Below are 21496 nucleotides of genomic sequence, written 5' to 3'. Positions count from 1 at the left end.
CCTTATTCACTCATTTCACTCTGCATCAGTTTATACAAATCTTTTCTGTTCGGCATTTCTTATTGCACAACAGTATTCCATGACATTCATTTACCATGGCTTCTTCTGCCACTCCCCAATGATGGGCATTCCCTTCAGTTTTCAGTTTTTTGCCACCATGAAAAGAGCTGCACATATTTTCACACATGTAGATTCTTTTCCAAGTATGCATCCATTTTGTTTATCTGGCTAAACTGGTGCTCTCACAGTACTACATCTGCCTTGTCTGCTTGGGATATACTCCCTCCTCACTTTCAGGCTTCTTCAGAACTCCATCTCTGAATTGCCTTTCCCAATTCCCCACTTAGCTAGAAGTATTCTCCTGCCTCACAGAAGTACCTTGTATCTATTTTGTGTGTGTCTGTATGCATTTCCCTGATATAATGGAAGCTACTTGAAAATAATAATTTTATTTTTTCCTTTGTTTCTTCTCAATGGGCACACAGATGCAGAATTAGTATTTGTTGATTGTTAATGTACCATATAGCTATGGATTATTCTCTTTCAGCATATGAACCTATCCTTACATTGTTATACAGTATAATGGGATTTTGTTTTAGTACCTAAACAAAATGCAGGGTAGCACTGAGAGCACTCCAACCCATTCATGACTTGATTTGTTTGCACTTAAAGAAACTGATGTAGAAACAGGTATTGCTGAGAGCCATATGTGAGAGCAGTTGCCAACATGCCAACATCAAGTTTAAAATTAACCCTGGCACTGTTGAGACACCTGAATCAGCTTTATGTAGCATGAAGAATTAAAGGCACTGGATTCAGTGAGGACAGATTTTTAAAGCTTGTGTGAAATTGATTATTCATAAGAACATGCATCTTTGAAACTATGAAACAAGACAGAAGAATCTACCATTTGCCAGAAGAGCTTTGGGAACTTATCCCAAAAGTCAAAATTATTTACAGGCTGTATAAGTAATTGGAACAACATCCAGCTTTCAGAATTTGAATTGCTATGGCAAATTTTATGGAAAGTTTCTAGAATTTGTATCAGAAAGTTGTACATTATGAATTAAATTGGCAAATTTGAGACAAACCTTGCAATTATTAAAAGTTGAAAAAAAAGGTGATTTATCAGTTACAATTCATATCACAGGGAAATATTAATCAGTCATGCTATTTAGAAGTAAAATGGAAAGAATCTGAAAAATCCAGAAGCTTTGACTAGACATTGCTTCAAATGACAAAATTTTAAGTATCCATTTTGGCTATATAAGGATATATTTATAAAGAGGCTGAGAAAACCATGACAAAGTGAAGAGAAAAATACATCTTCAGTTACCAGAATCCATCACAAAGAAGATAAGTTAGGCAGTTTGCTGAGTTAAAGAAGTAGATCTTTGCAGAAGAGCCAAACCAGCAACAATAAAAAGGTGTTAAAGGGCAAGACTCAAAACATTAATCATAATAAATCTTGACAGTTTTTCAAAAAATCATTTGTATTTGCTTGTTTCAAGCATTATTCAGAAGAATATCAATGATGTATTTTTAAACAACCAGGCTTTTACTAAAATTCTACACCATTGCCTCAGCATCATGTATGTTTCACAAAGGATATGGTTCTAACATGCTAGAAGATTGTGCATGCTGGCCCCATGATGTATTATGTATTCCTGTCCTTGGAAGATCAGGCTACATGAATTTGGAGAGACTTATTAGTGAATTTGCCAAAGCAGTTCAGTCTTGATTTAACTGAGTTGTTGATAATTTGTGATCTTCATCTGGTGCCCTTGCTAATTAAATCATGGATCTTGGAAGTGTTGAAGGATAAGAATATAAACCAATATTTAGAATTACCATTAAGAAAGTTAATAAGGAACAACTTTTCTAATATCTTTTTCCTTTTCTGTTTTGTATACTTCCTGCTTAATAGCTATGTTATTGCAAGCAAGTTATTCTTGCTTAATTTTCAAAATAAAGGTGCTAATTTCATGGGGTGGTTGTGGGAATCAAACTAGGTGATATATATAAAATGCTTGGCAAACTTAAACCAATAGTTCATGTGTATACAGTTCGACTTTCTTTGTGTCATTTAATACCTTTTTTTCCCCCTAGGGGCAGGATTTGGATAGGGTACCCCATAGATATGTTATTTTATTAGGGTAGAAACTTCTGGTGAGGAAACTCATACTTTATTCTCTAATGCCACAAAATGCAATTTAAATCTACAGAGCTACCTTATAAGTACTATAGCTAAGAAAATGTAATTCCTTCTCATTTGTAGAACAATTAATTTGCTTGCTGATATATTATAAAGTTTAGAGTGTACTAGGACTACTACTGCTAGATTCCTAGCAATGTTTTCTTCAAAAGAATATCCCATAATTTAGAAATAACTTTGGTCTATAGAGCTAATTGTATAGTGATGCCTATATTAACAAATGCTGGAAATGAGTTTTTATATACATTTAAGTGTAATTTAGTTTTATATTGTCTTTTTGAATTTTGTAATCTGTGAAGGTTAAATAGCCAGGGATTATAGAGAAGAGGGTTGAGCCTTGAGTCTTAGTTGTGATGCTTTAAGATATGTCACTGATCAGGGTGGCTAGGTGGCGCAGTGGATAGAGCACCTGCTCTGGAATCAGGCGTACCTGAGTTCAAATCTGGCCTCAGACACTTAATAATTACCTAGCTGTGTAGCCTTGGGCAAGCCACTTAACTCCATTGCCTTGTAAAAAAAAAAGATATGTCACTGATCTCTCTTCTCTGAAAGATGTTTTCTGCCATATAGGATCTTCCTATAGTGAATTGATAAGTTACTTGAACAGCAGTTTTAACTAGAACAATACATGTCACTTTTTGTATACCTGACTCTTGGTTTATTAGAAATTTTATCATATTCAGAGGCTGTAACCTTGAGCAAATCATTTCTCTGAGCCTATTTTTTCATTTGAAAATTAGAGGCTTCAGAGCATTTGATCATTTGGTCTCCTCCAGTTTTAAAACTTAGACTGTAATCCATTTAAGCAAGTAACAGAAAGAATCCAGGTTGGCCTGGGAAATTATTCTGATCCAGCAATATTTTCAGTTATCAAATGATCAGTGAGCCCATTAAGGAAAGTTATGCTGTTAAATTTTCAAGACCAAATCTCTGGTATCATTTTTAGATGGTTCTGCTAATGTGAATCCATTAAATACAAGTTTATAAACAGTATGTATCTCTGTGGGGTAGAGTGCTGGATCTTGAAGTCAAGAAAGTCTGATTCAGAACCTGCCTATGATACTCATAAGCTGTTTGAGTCCTACTTGTGCTTCCGGCACATCCTTAGGATTTATATGTTATGTCATGGATATGGTTTGCCTAGAGGACGATCTTCTAGTATCAGGAGCCTCCTTTCTAGAGTTTTCTGAATTCACATGAAGTAGAAAGGCAGCATTGGATAGAAAGCTAGACTGGGTGTGTCTGGCACTTGAGGACTGTGTGACCCTGGCCTGTATACCTAAGCTCTCTGGGAATTTCAAGCAAGCTCCTTAAGACTTACTTGGTGGAGGAAGTTTCCACTCAGGCAGAATAGATCCTCACTGTAAGTAAAATTCATTAAACATTTATTCTTCAGATAAACTGTGTCCTATTAATTCCCAGTAGTTTTCACAGATCACTACAGATTTTCCCCCACTGTGTGTTTCTTAGAGGACACTTGTTTGTTTGCTTAACAGGGTCTGAAAGCAAGGACCTACCTGAAGCAGTGAGGACAGTATTAAAACAAGAGATGAACCGGATTTTTGGAGCAACTAACCCAAAGAACTTTAATGAAAATTTCCTGAAGAGTAACTTTGATTCATTGCCACACAGGTTATCAGGTAATTTACTCATTTTTTATTCATCTTTTTTTATCCAGTAAGGAATCCATTGCTGCCTGTAAATTTTTAATCTTCAGTAATGTTTGTGGACTAAGTACCTAGTTGAGGGAGGTGGGAAAAGATATCATCTAACAGGAATGGAATTTTTTGAATGTTTCCTACCAAATTTCTGTCACAAATCAAGCAATGGTATTCCAAGTTTTTGAGGTCAAAGGTTTAAAATAATCAAATATTAATGTAAATTTGACTACAGGACATGTATGGTTAAAACTTCGGTCACAGTGTTTAAACAATGGATTCTTTTCTTACTAGTTTTCAGTAGCAGGTAGTACTACTGGGCAATGATATGGACAGCCAAAACAATGTAGGGCAGAGTTCTTTGTGTGCTTAGAGCTAAAGTAAAAAATGAGTATCTCTGAGCTTTCTTTTTTCCTGTTCTTATTGTAATAGTCTAACTCCTTCAGTTTTGGGGGGTGGAAGATAGTTTTAACCCGCCATAAAATGTAAGATATTTCTTTTATTCTGTTTAGCTGCCAAAATGGTATATTACTTGGATCCCTCTAGTCAGAAGCGAGCAGTAGAGTTGGCAACAACACTTGATGAGTCTCTAACTAATAGGAACCTCCAGGTAAAGATTTTTCAGTCTCTTTAAAGTTGCCTAAATGTTCTCTTCTTTTTACCAAGAAATTTGAACTCTTATTATTTACATGTGAATTCTTTTTCAAAATATTATTTTGTTTTTGGTAAATATGTTAGGAATAAAGAACAATTAGCAGTTGCAATTAATCTTGTTTAATATCTTACTTTGTTCAACTAAGTTCTTGTATAGACTATGCCCTGTCTTCCATTAATTCATAAGTACCCATTATGTAGGTAAAAATAACTTCAGATTTCACAGATAATTGATACTTACTGATATTGATATATTGATATTTATATAATTGATAATTATACTCTTACTTTATTGAATAGGAACCAGAATTGATAAATATTTTTAAAGTGACATATATAAGGAAGGCAAGACAGAAGTATCTTTCACTGTAGTAGTATAAGACCTTTAATCATACATTCTCAAATTCTTTGCCCTTGCTTGAGCTTTCTACTGTTCAGTTGTGTCCGCCTCTGCATGGCCCCAGGACTTTGGTCCATAGGGTTTTCTTGGCAAAGATATTGGAATGGCTTGCTGTTTCCTTCTCTGGTGTGTCCACATTTTATAGATGAGGATCTGAGGCAAATAAGTGATTTGCCCAGTCACATAGGTAGTGTCTGAATGAGGTTTGAGGACATATCCACCTCACCCTAGGCTCAATGTTCTATTTGTAGCATTACCTAACAGCCCCATTGTTTAAGCCTTGTTTGTTTATTAACTTGTCACATTCATAATCACAAATAAGAAAAAACATTGCCATATGTCCAAAAAATGGGACAGGGTTTTCCATTTCACTATAGCTTAGGCTTCTCAATTTACAGGAGAAACAGAGAAGTTTCTATCAATAATTGAAGAATTTTTTATTTGTAAGAGGTTGGTAGGGAGGAAAGCAGTTCCATTTCTTAGAAATTAAATTACTATAATAATGGGGGAACAAATTTTGTAATAACAAGATTAAGATTAAAAGGTTAGGACTCTGCATAAGCTAAAAAGTCTATCCAGAGAGAGGTCATTTAGAAAAGACTAAAGTACAAAGCAATGTTTAAGAAAATAAGATTAAGCTTTGGTATTTGTGACCAAAAGAATCACTAGGGCATAATAGAACCTAAATTTTGAAGTCTGGGATGGTAGATTGTCTGTGTTTCTTTATATGACAAAACCACAAACCTCCCACTTTAGACTTTTTTTTAGATGAGAAGAAAAGGGAACAAATGAAAATTTGAGTTGCACAGTCTTTTAAAGAAGGAAAAGGTGAGAAAAATGTATGAATTGGCTGGAAACATAAGTTATTCTTTAGTGTTTGATTTTTGAATGGCAAATTTTGTCTCATGAAATGAGGGCTTTTCTGTAAACAAATAACTACTTTGTAATATCTGGTTGTACTTGTTGGATTGATTTTTTGATATGTTGTATTTTTAGAAATCATAGGTATCATTTCAGAAAAATATTTTTATTTTGACTTCATTTTTTTTTAAGACATTGAATGTGTAAAAAGCAGTTGGTTTTGCTAAGCTTTTAGTATTGCAATTCCAAGTCACTTCAGTAAGAAAGTACATTAGTGGACATGATAAAAGTATGGAGTAGATAGCTGGAGATGCTCAAAACTTTTGCTATAAATTTAGCTCCCATTGAGGAGATTTGGAATATTTTATAATTGTGGAATACTGATGAATGAAGGATTAAATGCACACTTCCCTAAGTGTGCATCCTTTTTTCAATGATTTTGGAAATATGTTAACTTAATGAGGCATTTTGTAAAAACAAAAAAGAAACTTACTCTAGTTTATGTTGTGAATTACCCTTTTCCCCCCTTCTCTCATAGACATGCATGGAGGCTTTGGGAGCCTTGTGTGACGGAAGCCTTGGAGACTGTAAAGAAGCTGCTGAAACTTACCGAGCAAATTGCCATAAGCTTTTCCCCTATGCTCTGGCTTTCATGCCTCCTGGGTATGAGGAAGACACCAAGATCACGATAAATGGAGATAGTTCTGCAGAAACTGAAGAACTGGCCAACGAAATTTGAGCCCCTTAAACAAATGAAACGACTTTGGACCATATCTAGTGTATAATATTTTTGTCACGCACCTGCTGCATTGCTCTAACTTACACAGAATGGAAGGAGTCAACGTTTAGCCTTCAAATAGTGTTTTATGTTTTTTTTAATCCTGCTGAAAAAATATATATATAAAATATATAACATATTACAGGATATAGGTTCAGTTTCTTAAAAATTAAAAGCTGCTAAAATTGAAAGAAAAAAATACCTTATCCTATACCTACCTACCCACCCATGTTTTTAAACTAATTTATATAAAATCTGGAGGCTGTTACAGCTAACAAAGCAGGTGTGTGGCAGAAATATTACTTTAAATTTGTCTTGTGAGATTATTATATCTCAGACAGCATAAATGCTGTTTTAGCACTGGATTCTTTCACTGAGCACAAAGAGTTGTTGGGGCTTTAGCATCTGGCTGGTTTTGATATGGGGTTGATCTGACCATAGGAAGTATGCAATGTGAATCACTATTTACAGATAAACCTACAACAGATGCTTGATGTTGTAGTGAATGAGACAAATAGATACCAAGCAGAATTATTAAGAAACATAGGGTGTTCAATAAGCTTGTTGTGTCTCCAAAATTCACTGTACATGATCAGTTTGGTGTTCTTGTACCACAGTTTTTAACTGAAGAAACCAGTTAGAACAATCTCAATTTTAATAAAAAAAAAAACTTGAAAAAATAGTTAACATTGCTGTCCTGGAACAAGCCTTTCAGCATTGTTTTGGCCAAACTTAATAAAACTGTAATGCAAGAACCAAATGCACTGTGATGTGGCACCAACTAATTCAAAAGGAAGTATGAATTTTCACCCCAAAGTGAAAAGAGAGAACCCACCATGGCTTGAAGGTAAAGAGCAGAACTCCTTACTACCATTCTATGACTGATCAAGAGACTAATAGTTAAAAACCTCAGCAGGCCTTGTTCACGTTATGCAGAAAAAAAAAATATAAAAAGTGCTGCAGTTTAGATACCTCTGGAATTTTTCCACAGTGTCACAGGTTTGTAATACTTGAAGCCCTACATTTCTAAGAATATATTTCTTGCTCAGTTGTTTCAGGCAAGCCCAAGACTTTGTAACTTTTAAAGGGCCCAAGATTTTTTTTCAATAACAGACCAGCTTCTTATTCCTGCAGTTACAGATGTAATTTCCTTTTTGTTGTCAAACATAAGGTACCAAATATGATGCAATAAAATGTTTTGAAAAACAGTTGTGTGAATATTTCAACTAATAAGTAATGGGCTTCTGTGAAAATACACACAAGGACACAGACACAGGTGCAAGTCAGAGGTAATATAAAGTGCTGTACAGTTATAACATTGATATGTTAATGATGGTGCAAATGGAAGCTTTATGTAGTATAATAAGTGCTGGTGTCAGGGAAATTCCTAGTTACAAAAGGTAGTACTGCTTGGCCTTACCATCTCAGTGAAGGCTAGGGTGGCAGCTTGTACTGTGAACTTAATTCATCAATCTTAAGGGAAAACTGAAGTCTGCTATGTAAATGGTTTTTGATTGAGAATATGAGCCTTAATATGCTAAATCCATAAAACAATGAGAACTAGCCTTGGGGCTCCACAGTCTCTCATTAATGGCCTTTGCAGTATCTGAGCAAATAACAAGATTGAGTAAAAATGAATAGATTGTATATATATACACTTTACATCTTTGTGGTACTTTTAGTTTATAGAAAGTCAATTCTGAGGAGGGATTTTTCAGGAAGACTTTGACCTAATTCTTGACAAATGAACTGTTGGGCTTAAAACCAACTTTTTCTTAGTCCATTAATCTGTACTTATTATAAACCACATCTTAATGGTATAAAAAGTACAAACTGAATCCCATTTTTTGGTTTTATTTTATTACCTGGCCCAGTCTCAGGAACATCTTGAAAGATGGCAATGTATTATTGTTTAAAAAAAAAAACTTCTCCTCTGGCAACTTAAGTTCTCCATGTTGAGAGAACTGGTGTGCTACCTCTGCCGCAAATGAGGTGCTTGAGGAGGCACCAGCCATATGATGGGGGGGGATTTGGGGGTGTGTGAATTATGTTTAAACTCTATTGTATATTGAATTGAAATTCATCTATTGTCTTGACTGTAAAAATGGCTGTAGATTGTCTTAGAATGACCATGACTACTCAACTCTTACTGCAGATACCACCCTTTAAGAGATAAATTCCTAATGTGTATATTGTAATCCAAACCAATCTTTACTGGAACAATTGAATAAATCTTATATTCTCTTTCAGGTTTACTTGATATAGTGCATAAATTGTTTAGGGTCTAAGGACCATGACTTTATTTTACATCCAGACACTACCCTAAAACATTGTAATTAAAATGCTTTATTATATACCCCCCCCCTTTTTTTTTTGAGGGATGGTAATTCATCACATTTGAGTCACTCATGAATTTGGAATGATATTTTAGGATGGGCTGAGGGCAGTGAGAAAGGGTGCAGGAAAGCAAGATGAAGAAAAAGATAACGTTTCATTCCATATTGAGTGCCTTAAGTTTATTGCTGAGAACTGATGAAGTTTTTAAAGGTCATTGTCATTTTTACCTGCATGAACATTAGAAAGTACTGATCGTTTTCCTTACCATCTCATCTAATTTTAAAAAAAATACACCTCAAATCCCTACAATTTAAAAGTGTTCTCGTTCTGATTTTGTGATAGATGACTCAAATATTTTTAAAGTACCTATTGGTATAAGCCAGAGGAGAAAGTAAAAAAAAAATGGAAAAAAGTTTAGTATACTGTGTTGCAAATACTCAGCCAGGATAGAATTCCTGTGTCAGTGATAATTCTTGCTGGCTTTGTCAAGCATTGGTTCTTCACAGCCTAGATTTGGTTTGCGCTGTACTATGAATAGCAACTGCAGCTGTGGAATGAAAGCTATGGTTGTAGGAAGATGATACCAGGAAAGTATGATCCAGGTTTAAGTAGCTTGTGATGAATTCAGGGAAATCTTTTTTCTGTACAATTTCCAGGAATATTTCAGTTGCAGTGTGCAGCAGTTGTTTTGCTCTAGAAAGATAGAAAAGGTAGGATATTGTGCTTTCTTGAAAGATGCATAAAATAAGCAAATTGCCCTTATCTTTTGAGATTAGATGAATTTAAGAGTTTCATTTAATGAGACTGACCTTTCAGAGAAACAGTAACAATCTTGTAGTTCATTCTTCATTTCCTTAATTAAGTTGTGAACAAGACTCCTTGACACCACCATTCTTTCATCATCTTCTAATTTAGCTCTATGACGAATCCACTGCCATACCTGAATTAAAACACAAACTTTTTCCCTATCATTGATTTTTGTTTCAGAGTTCTAAGGACTTAGGTGTGTTATGTTTTTTTTTCCATAAAGATCCAACTACAAAGTTTTATTTAAAAGACTGGCAAATTCTGCCATCAAACTCTGCTACTTATCTCCTGAAACTATACAGCTGAGTGAAAATTAATTCAGAAATTAACATTTGTTGGAAATGGCTTGGTAAGTAATTTGAATTCAGATCCTTGTTTCAAACATTTGGGAAACTGCCTTTGTGAATATACACTTTCTACAAACCCATATTGGCAGCTCATCTAATTTATAGTTGTAGAGAGTTGAGAGCACAAAGAGATTATCTGGTTTATTTGTAAAGTTAAATGATATTCCCACAACCAGCCACAAATATCAGAGACAGAATCTGACATGACTTCTGAAGGCACTGAGGCCAGCCCTCTTATCAACAGTCCTTGATTACTTCAAGAAAAGGAGGACACTGAAATTCCTTTTCAATGCAACTGATGGGGGAGAAGGGGAAGAAGAGACCAAGTATTTATTAAATAATCTACCATCAGGCACTTTACAAATATCTCATTTGTCCTCACAACAATTCAGAGGGAGGTACTATTGTCTCCATCTTAAAATTGAGGAAGCAAACAAAGATGAACTGACTTGCCTAGTATCACACAGTTATAGGTGTTCAAGGTCAGCTTGAACTCAAGTCTTCCTGGCTTAAGGCCCAGTTACTCTTGATTACGTAACCCATTTGTTTAAAACCATAGGCAACTAGTAAAAGTTAAATCAGAATTGGGCAGGGGTCAGAAGTCCATGTAATGAGGTAGGAGGATTAAAAGTTCTCATCAATCATTTTTATTCCTATCTGCCTCCTGAAGAAGTGGTTACCTAGGCAAGCAGGTAAGAAAATAGTTAACAATTAGAACTTTCATCAGCTTGTCAAATATTCAGGCAGTCTTAAAGAACCCAATACAACTTCTAATAAGCCTGAACTTGTGAAATATTTTGTAGACGTCAAGGGTATTGGTTTTACTGAGCTTGGCACTCAGTGTTTAAAATTTTTTCATTTAACATAATTCACCACCCTCCTCCCCCCCTCAAAGACATAAAAACAAACCCCTATTACATACATAGTTAAGCAAAACAAATTGCCCATGTTGGTGAGTTCTATTGAAACAGGATTGGTTGTTACCATGCTCAGAATGCAGTGTCTAAGTCTTAAAGGTATTTATCTCTTACATTAACCTAGAAACTGGGATTTTGGCTGTGAATGATGTTCCTGAGAGTTTGTGTTGGGGTTACAAATGAGGACTAATGGATTCTACTTCCATGTAGCCCTATGGTTCTAAGAAGTCTGTTTTGTGATATTGAAATAGAATGTCTAGGTTTTGGGGGGAGGATGTTATGCTTTCAGGTAGTCTGTTTCCTAAGACCTGTATTCTAGATAAAAAGATAAGTTATTTTTGCTTTGAGATACTTTTTATTTTCTTAGATTTCTTTCAGTGTTTTAAATTTGTTTTCATCATTTCTGGTCAGTCAGCTTGCATTATTACCTACTATGTGAAAGACATCACAGTGCTGGTGATTTAAAGAAAGGGAAAATAATTCCTGGTTTCAAGACCTCTGCTAATAGGAGAGATAACATGCAAACTCTCTCTCTGTCTCTCTCTCTCTCTCTCTCTCTCTCTCTCTCTCTCTCTCTCTCTCTCATTAGGGTTAACTTCAGATGGCACTAAAATGAAGGACTGGGAGATTTTTTCCTGAAAGTGGAACTTGAGATGTGAAGGAAGCCAGGAGGTAAAGATGTTAGGAAGAAGGGCATTCTAGGCACAGACAGGGAAGAACAGATGAAAACATTAACATATGATGGGAGTGTGGCTTGTATAAAGAACAGCTTTTATTTGAACCTTTCAATTTTCAGGGAGCTTGTTGCCCAAAAAACCAAAGCATTAATTCCCTTCCCAAATTATTCTTACATAGCTCTCATTTTTTGTTATTTTATTTTTGTTACATGCAAAAATAGTTTTCAACATTCATTTTGTAAACTTGAGTTCCACATTTTTCTACCCCCTCCCTCTCATTTTCTTTACAAACTCATTTTAATTTTAAAAGCATTTAAAACTTTAACAGCGATTATTTTAACTCTGAGAAATTCTAGATGAACCTTTACCCAAGTTGTATAGACTTTCCTTGTAAATGTTTTGAAGACATTCTCTTCTAGGTTTGTGTCTTGAGTGTCCATTGTACCATAATAGTTTTTTATGGTGGGATTCTTTTTGCATTTACTTATTCTTCCAGCCTATTTCCTCACTTTAGACCTTATATTAGGGTTAGATTGCAATTTCTGGAGGGAATCAATGTCTTGACTGGTCTTGCTCATTTTCATGGTTTCTGATTACTGTATTCCCAAATCTAAGTGACAGTTCAGACCAAAAAACTACTAATTCTTTTGGAGCTCCCAAAGCAGTCTGAGGGCAAAGTTTGATCACTACCCTTCCTGGTCATTGAGCTCTGGAAGTTCCTGGTATGGATGTTATCCTGAGAAACAAACACACTTGTGGGCTTGCTCCTGTGCAGAAGTTAAGTAGGTGGCTGCAGGACTCAGTCTGGGATTTCTGCCCCAGTTATTCTCCTAGAGGCTTTAGCCTGGACTAGAAGCTGGAACTGAAACTGCTCTGCTGCAGTCTGAAGTTCATAGTTACTGCTTGCTTATGAACTTGTTCCATGTTCAATATGCAACTTAGGACCTGCAAATTATCCTCACTCTGCAAACTTTTGTCAAACCCATACCTATGTGCTTTCCTGAACCTGGAACCATGGTGTAGGCAACAGAGCTGTCACTTGTACCTGCTTTTGCATCCTGGACAAGGTTAGACCCCACTTTGCTGGATCTAGGACCTGTTTTAATGTTGGTACACAGTTTCTCTCTGCAAAGCTGTGTGCAGCCAATACTGGCCATACCCTGCTTTCACCATCCTTGCCCCTCTGTCTCTGCTGACTGCTGGCCTAGACTCAAAAAGTGACTTAGGTTTACTGATCAGAATTTGGTCTGGTTCATTTTTTAGATCTTTTTGGAGGTGTTGGCAATGGTCTAAACTCATGGTATGTCTTCTTGCTACTCTTCCATCTTGGCTCTTCCCTACTGTACTTTCTGTCTGAGACACACTTGTAGTGGGTGGTGTCTGATACCAGTAAAATATATGAGCTTTTTCTTCTTTTAACTGCAAGATCAAAGGTTTGACATACTCTGACAGGGATCTCTGGAAAGTACATCAAGTTACCCAGCCTTAAACTAGATTTTTTTTCTAGGGCTATCATGTAGAAACAAAAAAAATGCCTGCCTAATGAAGTTAAAGAGAAGTTTCCAAAATTAAATTTTATTCCTTGGTTTAAAATCTTTAGAAAGTCATGCATTTAAAGTTATTTAATATCAGTTTCTTCTTGCTCATCATAACCATCACCTTTATGAATTGTTTTACTATGACTTGTTCAACTTTAACAAAGACTGTTGAAGTTGAATGTATAGCGAATTTTACATACCTGTGACCTGGAGATCTCTGCTGTTGCTGAATCTTCAACTTGACCCCGATAGTAAAAATGACCTTCTCCTTTAGGAGTAACATTGAAAATGATCAGATTTAACAAAACACATTTTGGATCACCCTGCAGCTTATTTTCACCTATTAGTTTCAGTCACCTCTTGCCCAGTGTTCTGAGGACCATGTCCATGCCATTTAGTCCTCACCATGACTATCTTCTCTGCCCACCAGTTTCATAAAGTTAGACTTTGAGAAATTTTCTACTTGTTTATTTTCTAATGTATGCACATTCTGCTGTCTCAGCTTAATGCTGGTCTACTGGCTGGTCTCTCCACCTTTTGTGACCATGCACACAGATGTTTTCCATTAATTCTGATAGTCAAGATCTCTTTCCCCCACCTCTCAAAATATATATGAGGAAGGTTCTTAATATAAATTTTAAGAATCCTTTGTTGCAAGTTTTATTTTTGTGCTGTTTGAATTATATCATTCTATTGAATTGAATGCATTTAAAAGGGCTATGATTTAAGAAGCAGATAAATGCAGTTCATATGTTTTATTTATTTCTTGAAAAATATATTTAGGGGTGGCTAGGTGGTGCAGTGGATAGAGCACCGGCCCTGTAATCAGGAGTATGAGTTAAAATCTGGCCTCAGACTCTTAATAATTACCTAGTTGTGTGACCTTGGGCAAGTCACTTAACCCCATTGCCTTGCAAAAAAAACTAAAAAAAAACCTTAAATATATCATTTATTTATTTATGCAGCCATTTATTTGTTTGTTTATTTGACATTTCAGGAATGTTTCTTGTTTCTTTGTTCTAGAAGCACTCTATTCCAACATTTTCTGTTCTTCATTGTACTTACATGTTCTTGAGAGAATTTAAAACTCCATTTCTTACTTGTAAGGTTAGCACTGGATGTTTTTTTTGTAAAGACAGTTCCTTTAACAAAGTAGGCATACCATAAATGTTTGTGAATAGGATAAAGGATAGGTCCCATAAACTTCAGCAAGAGATGGACTATTCAAGTCACCAGGTAAAAGATTCACAAATTATTAATAACCATAAGTTTTTGTTGCAGTAATATATTTCCAACTAGCCACTGATCTTGGGAACTAGGGCAAGTAATTTATGTATGTGTATATATATATATTATATATATATATAATATATATATATATATATTTCTTGTAAGTAAACAACGCTGTATGGTTGCCTCTCTGTCTCAAATAGTGCAATCCCTAAGTACTATTATCCTTTGCTCATATGAATAGAATAGATTATTGATCTAGAGACTAAAATCTGGATTTCTGTTAACTAATTCCTGTGGATTTTGTGAGTGTTTGTGAGAGGTCCCATCTAGAGTGGTGCATAGCCCTTGTAGCATGAAGCTGACTTCGTATCAGAGATTTCCTTCAGCCTCTCCTTGCTTTCTCAGATACTTAGCACACTGCAGAATCCTTGGAGGAATGCTGTAGCTAGAATCCCATGTTTTACCAGTTTTCCCTCTCCCATTTAGCTCTAAGATTTCTGGGGTCAATCTCCCCTTTATGGTTGGAAACAGATGGAGAGAGAAGACAGTCAGCAGAGCATCTGTTTGGATGTGATCTCTGTGTGTGTGTGTGTGTGTGTGTGTGTGTGTGTGTGTGTGTGTGTGTGTGTGTGTGTTTGTATGCGCGTGTGTGCACATGCTCTACTTTGGATGAACAGGTGAGAAAACAAAGGGAACCCCATGGTTGTTTGGCAGCCTTTTGCCCTGGTTGCTACTAGACCCTCTCCTTATAGCAACAGAATTTTGCCCACAGGTGATGTTTTGTATTACAAGAAGAAAAAAATCAGGATTTCTAGTAATATTGGGTTATTTTCTTCTGAGTCAAAATAGTCACATCTAGGAATGTTATCAAGTCTAAAATAAATAGCCAGTGCATAGGAAAAGGATGTTCTTCATGTCTCTTGGTTAGAGATAATAGGAACCGGCATTCATATATTTTATTTAATTCTTTTAGGCAATTCTTCATTTGGACAGAAAAGCAAGGAATCTACAAACTAAAAAGGAAAAAGATTTTCCCTTTGAAGATGCAAATTATCCAAACTACAATATCTACCACTGCAAATCCACACTATCTATCTGAGCTTGGGTTATCTCTCCGAATGGTGTTGCACAAGGGGAAAGAAAACATCTGCAAATGCCACCATACTGGCAGAAGAAAAGAACTTAAGGACTAAGATGCGAAGCCTCATAAACTAGAAGTCTGACAGCCAAGAAAGGGAACTTCAAAGTGGGATCCATTGTGCTTGCAGTGTTAGTAACATATTTACATCAATACAAAGCCCATCGATGAGGCTTGTAAGTGATACAAGGACACAACAATCATTTCTACTGCCTTATTTCTTGCTCTTGTTCCTGTCTCTCACATCCACTTTTGTTGAGGGAGATGATGACCACTGTGACATAAGGTAACAGTAATTCTAGATATGGTCCATTCTGGTACAGTATTTTCTGGAATATTATCAATTATGCCTAAAATATTTTGAGTTTCCATTTTAGAGTCTTAGTTGATTCATCTCTGACTGGTTATTTTGATTTTGATTTATTTATTTTTTTTTTTTGTGGGGACTTGCCCATGGTCACATAGCTAGTAAGCATTAAGTATCTGAAGTTGGATTTGGCCTTCCTCCTGACTCCAGGACTGGTACTTCTATCCATTGCATCACTTACTGCACCTTTTGACAGATTATTAAATGTTCTCTTACTTATTTTTAGCCCATGTAACTGCTTAGGGTAAAGAGGTATATGTGTTTGCAACCTAATGGACTGAATAAGGTAGTATTGATTATGAAATTTAGTTCATTGGCCCATTTAGTTAATCAATTCCTATATTTTGAATAGGTTCTTCAGATGAACCATGAACCAGACCCACAACGGAATAGGAATTGGAGATGATTACATTTGGGAAAACAGAGTAGCTCCCTGTCTATAATTTTTTGTTTTTATTTTTATAAGGCAATGGGGTTAAGTAATTTGTCCAAGGTCACACTGCTAGGTAATTATTAAGTGTCTGAATCTGAATTTAAACTCAGGTCCTCCTGACTCTGGGCTGGTGCTTTATCCTCTGCACCACCTAGCTGCCCCTTACTCAGGTTTTATACCAATATCCTCCCATGAATGATTATAAGCTGTGCATAATGGAAAAATCTTATCAGAAGAAATGAAGTGAATTGAGTGAAGAACTGAGTGAATCCAGTAACAATGGGAAGTACAATACACACGTGCGCGCACACACGCACACACATACACCAAGAGCTGGGCTGTTACATACAAAAACATTAAATCCTAGAAGAAGCCCTCTAGTAAAATGGGTAGGGAATGTGGATAATAATCTACGCTGAAAAACTGAATAGGTCCTGATTGACAATGATACAAGTATGGGGAACCCACATGAGATCACAGGTCCAGGAAAGTAACAAAGTAAGTGTTTCTTCTTATTCTTTTAAAGCTATAAGAAGTATCTTTTTAAATTAAGGAAGTCTTCTTTATACTAACCATAAATGAATGATTTATAAGTTAGGATCATATCATCTTTTAGGTTTTTAACTTGAAACATCTTTTTGGACATGGCCAATATAAGAATTGCTTGTCAATTGCTTGACTAGCATATATTTTTAAGTTAATATTTTATTTTTTTGAGGCAATTAAAGTTAAGTGACTTGCCCAAGGTCACACAGCTTGTCAGTCGGTGTCTGAGGCTGGATTTGAACTCAGGGCCAGTGCACTTATCTATTGTGTCACCTATTGTCCCCTTGCCCCATCTACATGTTAAAACAATTTTTAACATTTTTGTTTTTTTTTAAAGTTTTGAGTTCCAAATTGTAACCCTCTCCCCTTCCCCTCCTCCCTAAGATGATAAGCAATCCATGTCCAATCTTGTAAAACATTTCCTTATTTGACTAACATATTCATAACAAGGATATTGTTTTTCTTTTTTCTACTGAGGAGAAATGACAGGGAGAAAAATAAATTATAATTGAAAAAAAATAAAATTTAATCAAGCCTTCATCTTGCAGACAGAAAAATTCTAATTTTAATCTGTCCTTATATAGCAGCTCCTCATTTCTTTTAGATGTGTTTCTTTGATTTTACAACTTTGACATTTTCCTTGAAGTAGAGATGATTCAGTGTTTCACATGTAAAGATCTCAGCAGTTTGGTGTGAAGGTAAAATATTTTCTAATCAGTTCAGTAGATTATCTGATGAAGCCCATCATTTCACCATTGAGTCATCATCTTCAATTAACCAGAAAAGCCCCATATCTGGCTATTAAAAGTTTGGATTTTGATTATTTGACAAATTATATTATTTTGGGGTGGCTAGGTAGCACAGTGGATAGAGCACTGGCCTTGGAGTCAGGAGGACCTGAGTTCAAATGTGACCTCAGACACTTAATAATTACCTAGATGTGTGGCCTTGGGCAAGTCAGTTAACTCTATTGCCTTGAAAAAAAAAATCTAAAAAAATTTATATTCATATTTGCTCACATTGACATCTATTTTGCATTTTTTTTGTTTGTTTTTTAGTTTTTGCAAGGCAATGGGGTTAAGTGGCTTGCCCAAGGCCACACAGCTAGGTAATTATTAAGTGTCTGAGGCCGGATTTGAACTCAGATACTCCTGACTCCAGGACCAGTGCTCTATCCACTGTGCCACCTAGCCATCTCTATTTTGCATTTTCATAGTGGAAAGATTCTCCATAAGATTATTTCTATAAGAATGGCTGAACAAATTAAGGTATATAAATGTAATGGACTGTGCCAAGAGAAATGATTAAAAAAGTTTCAGAAAAACTTCGGGAGACATGTATGAACTAATGCAAAACGAAGTGAGCAGAACAAGGAGAACAATTTGTACAATAATAACATTGTAAGGACAAACACTTTTCACTTAACAAATCTGATCAAATGTAAAGACCAAACAAGATTCCAGAGGATGAAGCATGTTACCTCATCTTCTGGTAGAAGATGGACTCAGGGTAAAGAATAAAACATGTGAATATGGTCAGTATGGACATTTGTTTTGCTTGACCATGCCTATTACAACAGTTTTTTTTCTTTCTTTTTTAAAAAAAATTTTTGGTAGGGGAAAAATATATTTTTTATTTAAAAAAATATTTTTAAAAGGTTATTCCCTTTATCTTTGCATTTCATTATTTTGAAAGATTTAGTATGACTAGTCAATGAGAGAGTTCATTCACTGTATCTCTTCTTTGCAGATTACCTATAAAAAATGTTCTAACACTGACTCCCAGAGCAGGGATCTCTCCAAATGTAGAAGTATTCCCTTTGTTCCTTGGTTCAGTGGAACTACAACCAGACTAACAATTCTTCCTGAAGATAGACAGATTTAGATAATAGTAGTACAAAAAAGTTGAGACTATAAACTTAAAACAAACACAAATGTGCATTTGAGACCCATAGGCCTAAAAAAAAATCCATTAGTTTCTCTAGCCACTTAAGTACCAGTTCTTTGTTTCTTTTTTTTTTTAGGTTTTTTTTTTTGCAAGGCAATAGGGTTAAGTGGCTTGCCCAAGACCACACAGCTAGGTAATTATTAAGCTTCTGAGGCCAGATTTGAACTCAGGTATTCCTGACTCCAGGGCTGCTACTCTTATCTACTGTGCCACCTAGCTGCCCTGATATTTACTCTTAATTTACGTGGAAGTACCTTTTTTCTTTCCATGACTGTTTTTGTTTAACTTATCTAGGAGATAAACTATAAAAAAGATGAAAATTTTTAGTCTTTTGAAAGCATTTCATACTCTGATTTAAAAGTTAACATTAATTTCACCTCTGTGGGTTGGGTGTCATGGCTATCCCCCGTTATACAGATGTAGAAGGTGAAATTTAAGGTTTATATTCTTACCAAGTTAACAGCAAATTGGTGGCATAGCAAAAACAAAATCAATGGTTCCCATTTCCTTCACAAAGACCCACACTCTTCCCAAGTAGACATGCTCATTGCTATGTATAAGATATTATGAGTTGCGATGAACTGAGTCCTATTTACTACAGATGGTTGGAATAACACATTCCCAGGCTAAATAGTGAGTTTACTAGAATTAATAAAATGATCCTACTCTTACCTTTCAGCCAAGAATATATGAAGAGCACTCCAACAGCAATGTTATACTTCAGGCCATGAAGGGTGACACCTCCCTAATGAGATAGAAAAATGTCTTACTACAAACCAGTCTAAACTCCCCAAAAAACTTGAGAATTTAACTTCTGCTTTCTCTCTCTCTCTCTCTCTCTCTCGATAAAAGATTTAAAGCTATTTACTAATTCTGTATTTTTTCTAAGGTTGTTTCCCCAGTTTCTAATGCAAAGAGAATAGAATTTCAAATTTGAATTTGGAAAGGACTTTAAGAATCATTCTGGAGGGCAGAGCCAAGATGGCAGTGTGAAGGCAGGAATTAGAAGAAAATGTGAAATATCTCATTGGGAAAAACAACCACCTTGAAAACAGATCCAGTAGAGATAATTTAAAAATTATCAGTCACAACCAGAAAAAGAGCCTAGACTTCATTTTTCAAGAAATAATATAGAAAAATTGCCCTGAGATCCTAGAAGCAGAGGGTAAAATAGAAATCGAGGGAATTCACCAGTCACCTCCTGAAAGAGATCCCAAAAGAAAAACTCCCAGGAATGTTGTACCCAAGTTCTAAAACTCCCAAAGAGAAAATACTAAAAGCTGCCAGAAGAAACAAGCAATTTAACTACCATGGCTCTATAGTCAGGATTATATAGGAGCTGGCAACATCTACATAAAGGGCTCATGGGACTTGGAATATGATATTCCAGAAAGCAAAAGATCTTGGTTTATTACTGAGAATCAACTCCCCAGCAAAACTGAACATCCTCTTTCAGAGGAAAAGATTGACTTTCAGTGAAACAGGGGACTTTCAAACTTTCCTATTGAAACAACTAGAGCTGAACAGAAAGTTTGATCTCCAAGAGTACAGGACTCAGGTTAACCATAGAGGGGATGAGAAGGACTGACTATGAGGAACTTAGTGATTTTGAACTGTTTGTATTCCTGCATAGGAAGAATAACTCATATGAACTTTCTCATTCATAAGAGCAACTAGAAGGAGCACATATAGACAGGACAAAGGAAGGAATATAATGGTACAATATAGTAAAAAGATGGAGTCAGTGGGTCATAAAGAAAAGTACTGGGAGAAAGAGAAAGGAGAGGAAGAAGGGGCTAAGATATTTCACAGAAGAGTCAAGAAAAAAGATTTTTCAATGGAGTAGAATGGGGGAAGGCAAGGGGGAATGAGTGAGCCTTCATTCTCATTGGAAAAGGCTCAGAGAGGAAATAACATACTTAATAGGGTGAGGAAATCTATCTTATCCTAGAGAAAAATGAGAAGAAAGGCATGGGATAAGTGGGAATGGGAAGAGAGAGGGAAGATTGTGGGAGAGGGTACTCAGATACAAAATACTTTTGAACAGGGACAGGATGAAAGGAGAGAGAATAGAATAAATGAGAGTGGGAAGGAATAGAGTAGAGGGAAATACAGCTAGTAATAGCAACTGTGGGAAAAATAATGAAGCAACTTCTTTGGTGGACTTACAAAGAAGGCAACTCATCCCAGAGACAGAGCCAATGGAAACTGAATACAGACTGAAATACATTTTCCTCTCACTATTCTTGAGGTTTTTCATCTTCTTGAAGGGGAGGAGGGGTTTATGCTTACTCTCACAACAAGATTATTGTAATAATATAAAATAAACCAAAAAAATTTATTCTGAAAAAAAAAATCATCTGATCCGACCCTTTCATTATAGAGGTTAAATGACTCAAGTTACAGAGGTTATTAAGTGATTCAAACTCCGGTGCTTTCTCCACTGTGCCACATTGACTCTCAGTATCATGTGGATCCCTCACAATCATTCTCTCAAATGTTAGAACTCTTGGGAAAAAGCTGATTTATAATCAATTTCCTGCTTGAAAGGGGAAAGTAGCCCACCTTGAAGTAAGTTTGTCTTTCAGCTAGAAAAATAATGGCTGGAGGAAGGGGGCATGGTTGGAATCTTGACATTACCAC

General features: G+C 35.7%; 2 protein-coding genes and 1 long non-coding RNA gene across 9 annotated transcripts in view; 2 read left to right on the top strand and 1 right to left on the bottom strand.

Annotated features, from left to right (window-relative positions):
• The window catches only part of NAA15 (N-alpha-acetyltransferase 15, NatA auxiliary subunit), a 76914-nt gene extending 69140 nt beyond the window's left edge, over window positions 1–7774 (top strand). For all 3 annotated transcript variants that reach the window (XM_074229275.1, XM_074229274.1, XM_074229272.1), the window contains 3 exons: window positions 3712–3855; window positions 4386–4483; window positions 6327–7774. In XM_074229275.1, coding sequence (XP_074085376.1) covers window positions 3712–3855; window positions 4386–4483; window positions 6327–6527 — 443 coding nt within the window. In that variant the 3' untranslated portion in view covers window positions 6528–7774. The remainder of the gene's footprint in view (window positions 1–3711; window positions 3856–4385; window positions 4484–6326) is intronic.
• LOC141517859 (uncharacterized) overlaps window positions 4851–21496 on the bottom strand; it is a 51009-nt gene continuing 34363 nt past the window's right edge. For 2 of the 3 annotated variants that reach the window (XM_074229276.1, XM_074229278.1), the window contains 4 exons: window positions 19526–19598; window positions 13390–13457; window positions 9713–9843; window positions 4851–9596 (listed from right to left, as the gene is read on the bottom strand). In XM_074229276.1, coding sequence (XP_074085377.1) covers window positions 9404–9596; window positions 9713–9843; window positions 13390–13457; window positions 19526–19598 — 465 coding nt within the window. In that variant the 3' untranslated portion in view covers window positions 4851–9403. The remainder of the gene's footprint in view (window positions 9597–9712; window positions 9844–13389; window positions 13458–19525; window positions 19599–21496) is intronic. The other variant, XM_074229277.1, reaches the window with a different exon arrangement.
• LOC141517860 (uncharacterized) overlaps window positions 14527–21496 on the top strand; it is a 44196-nt gene continuing 37226 nt past the window's right edge. Inside the window, exon 1 of one of the 3 annotated variants that reach the window (XR_012477016.1) lies at window positions 14527–15846. This is a non-coding gene — a long non-coding RNA (uncharacterized LOC141517860). The remainder of the gene's footprint in view (window positions 15847–21496) is intronic. The other 2 variants (XR_012477017.1, XR_012477015.1) reach the window with 2 other exon arrangements.

The sequence above is a fragment of the Macrotis lagotis genome, chromosome 3 (genome assembly GCF_037893015.1).
Source record: "Macrotis lagotis isolate mMagLag1 chromosome 3, bilby.v1.9.chrom.fasta, whole genome shotgun sequence".
NCBI classification, from domain to species: domain Eukaryota; kingdom Metazoa; phylum Chordata; class Mammalia; order Peramelemorphia; family Peramelidae; genus Macrotis; species Macrotis lagotis.
The sequence above is the reverse complement of the archived record's forward strand: the minus strand, read 5'-3'. Positions and strand labels throughout refer to the sequence as shown.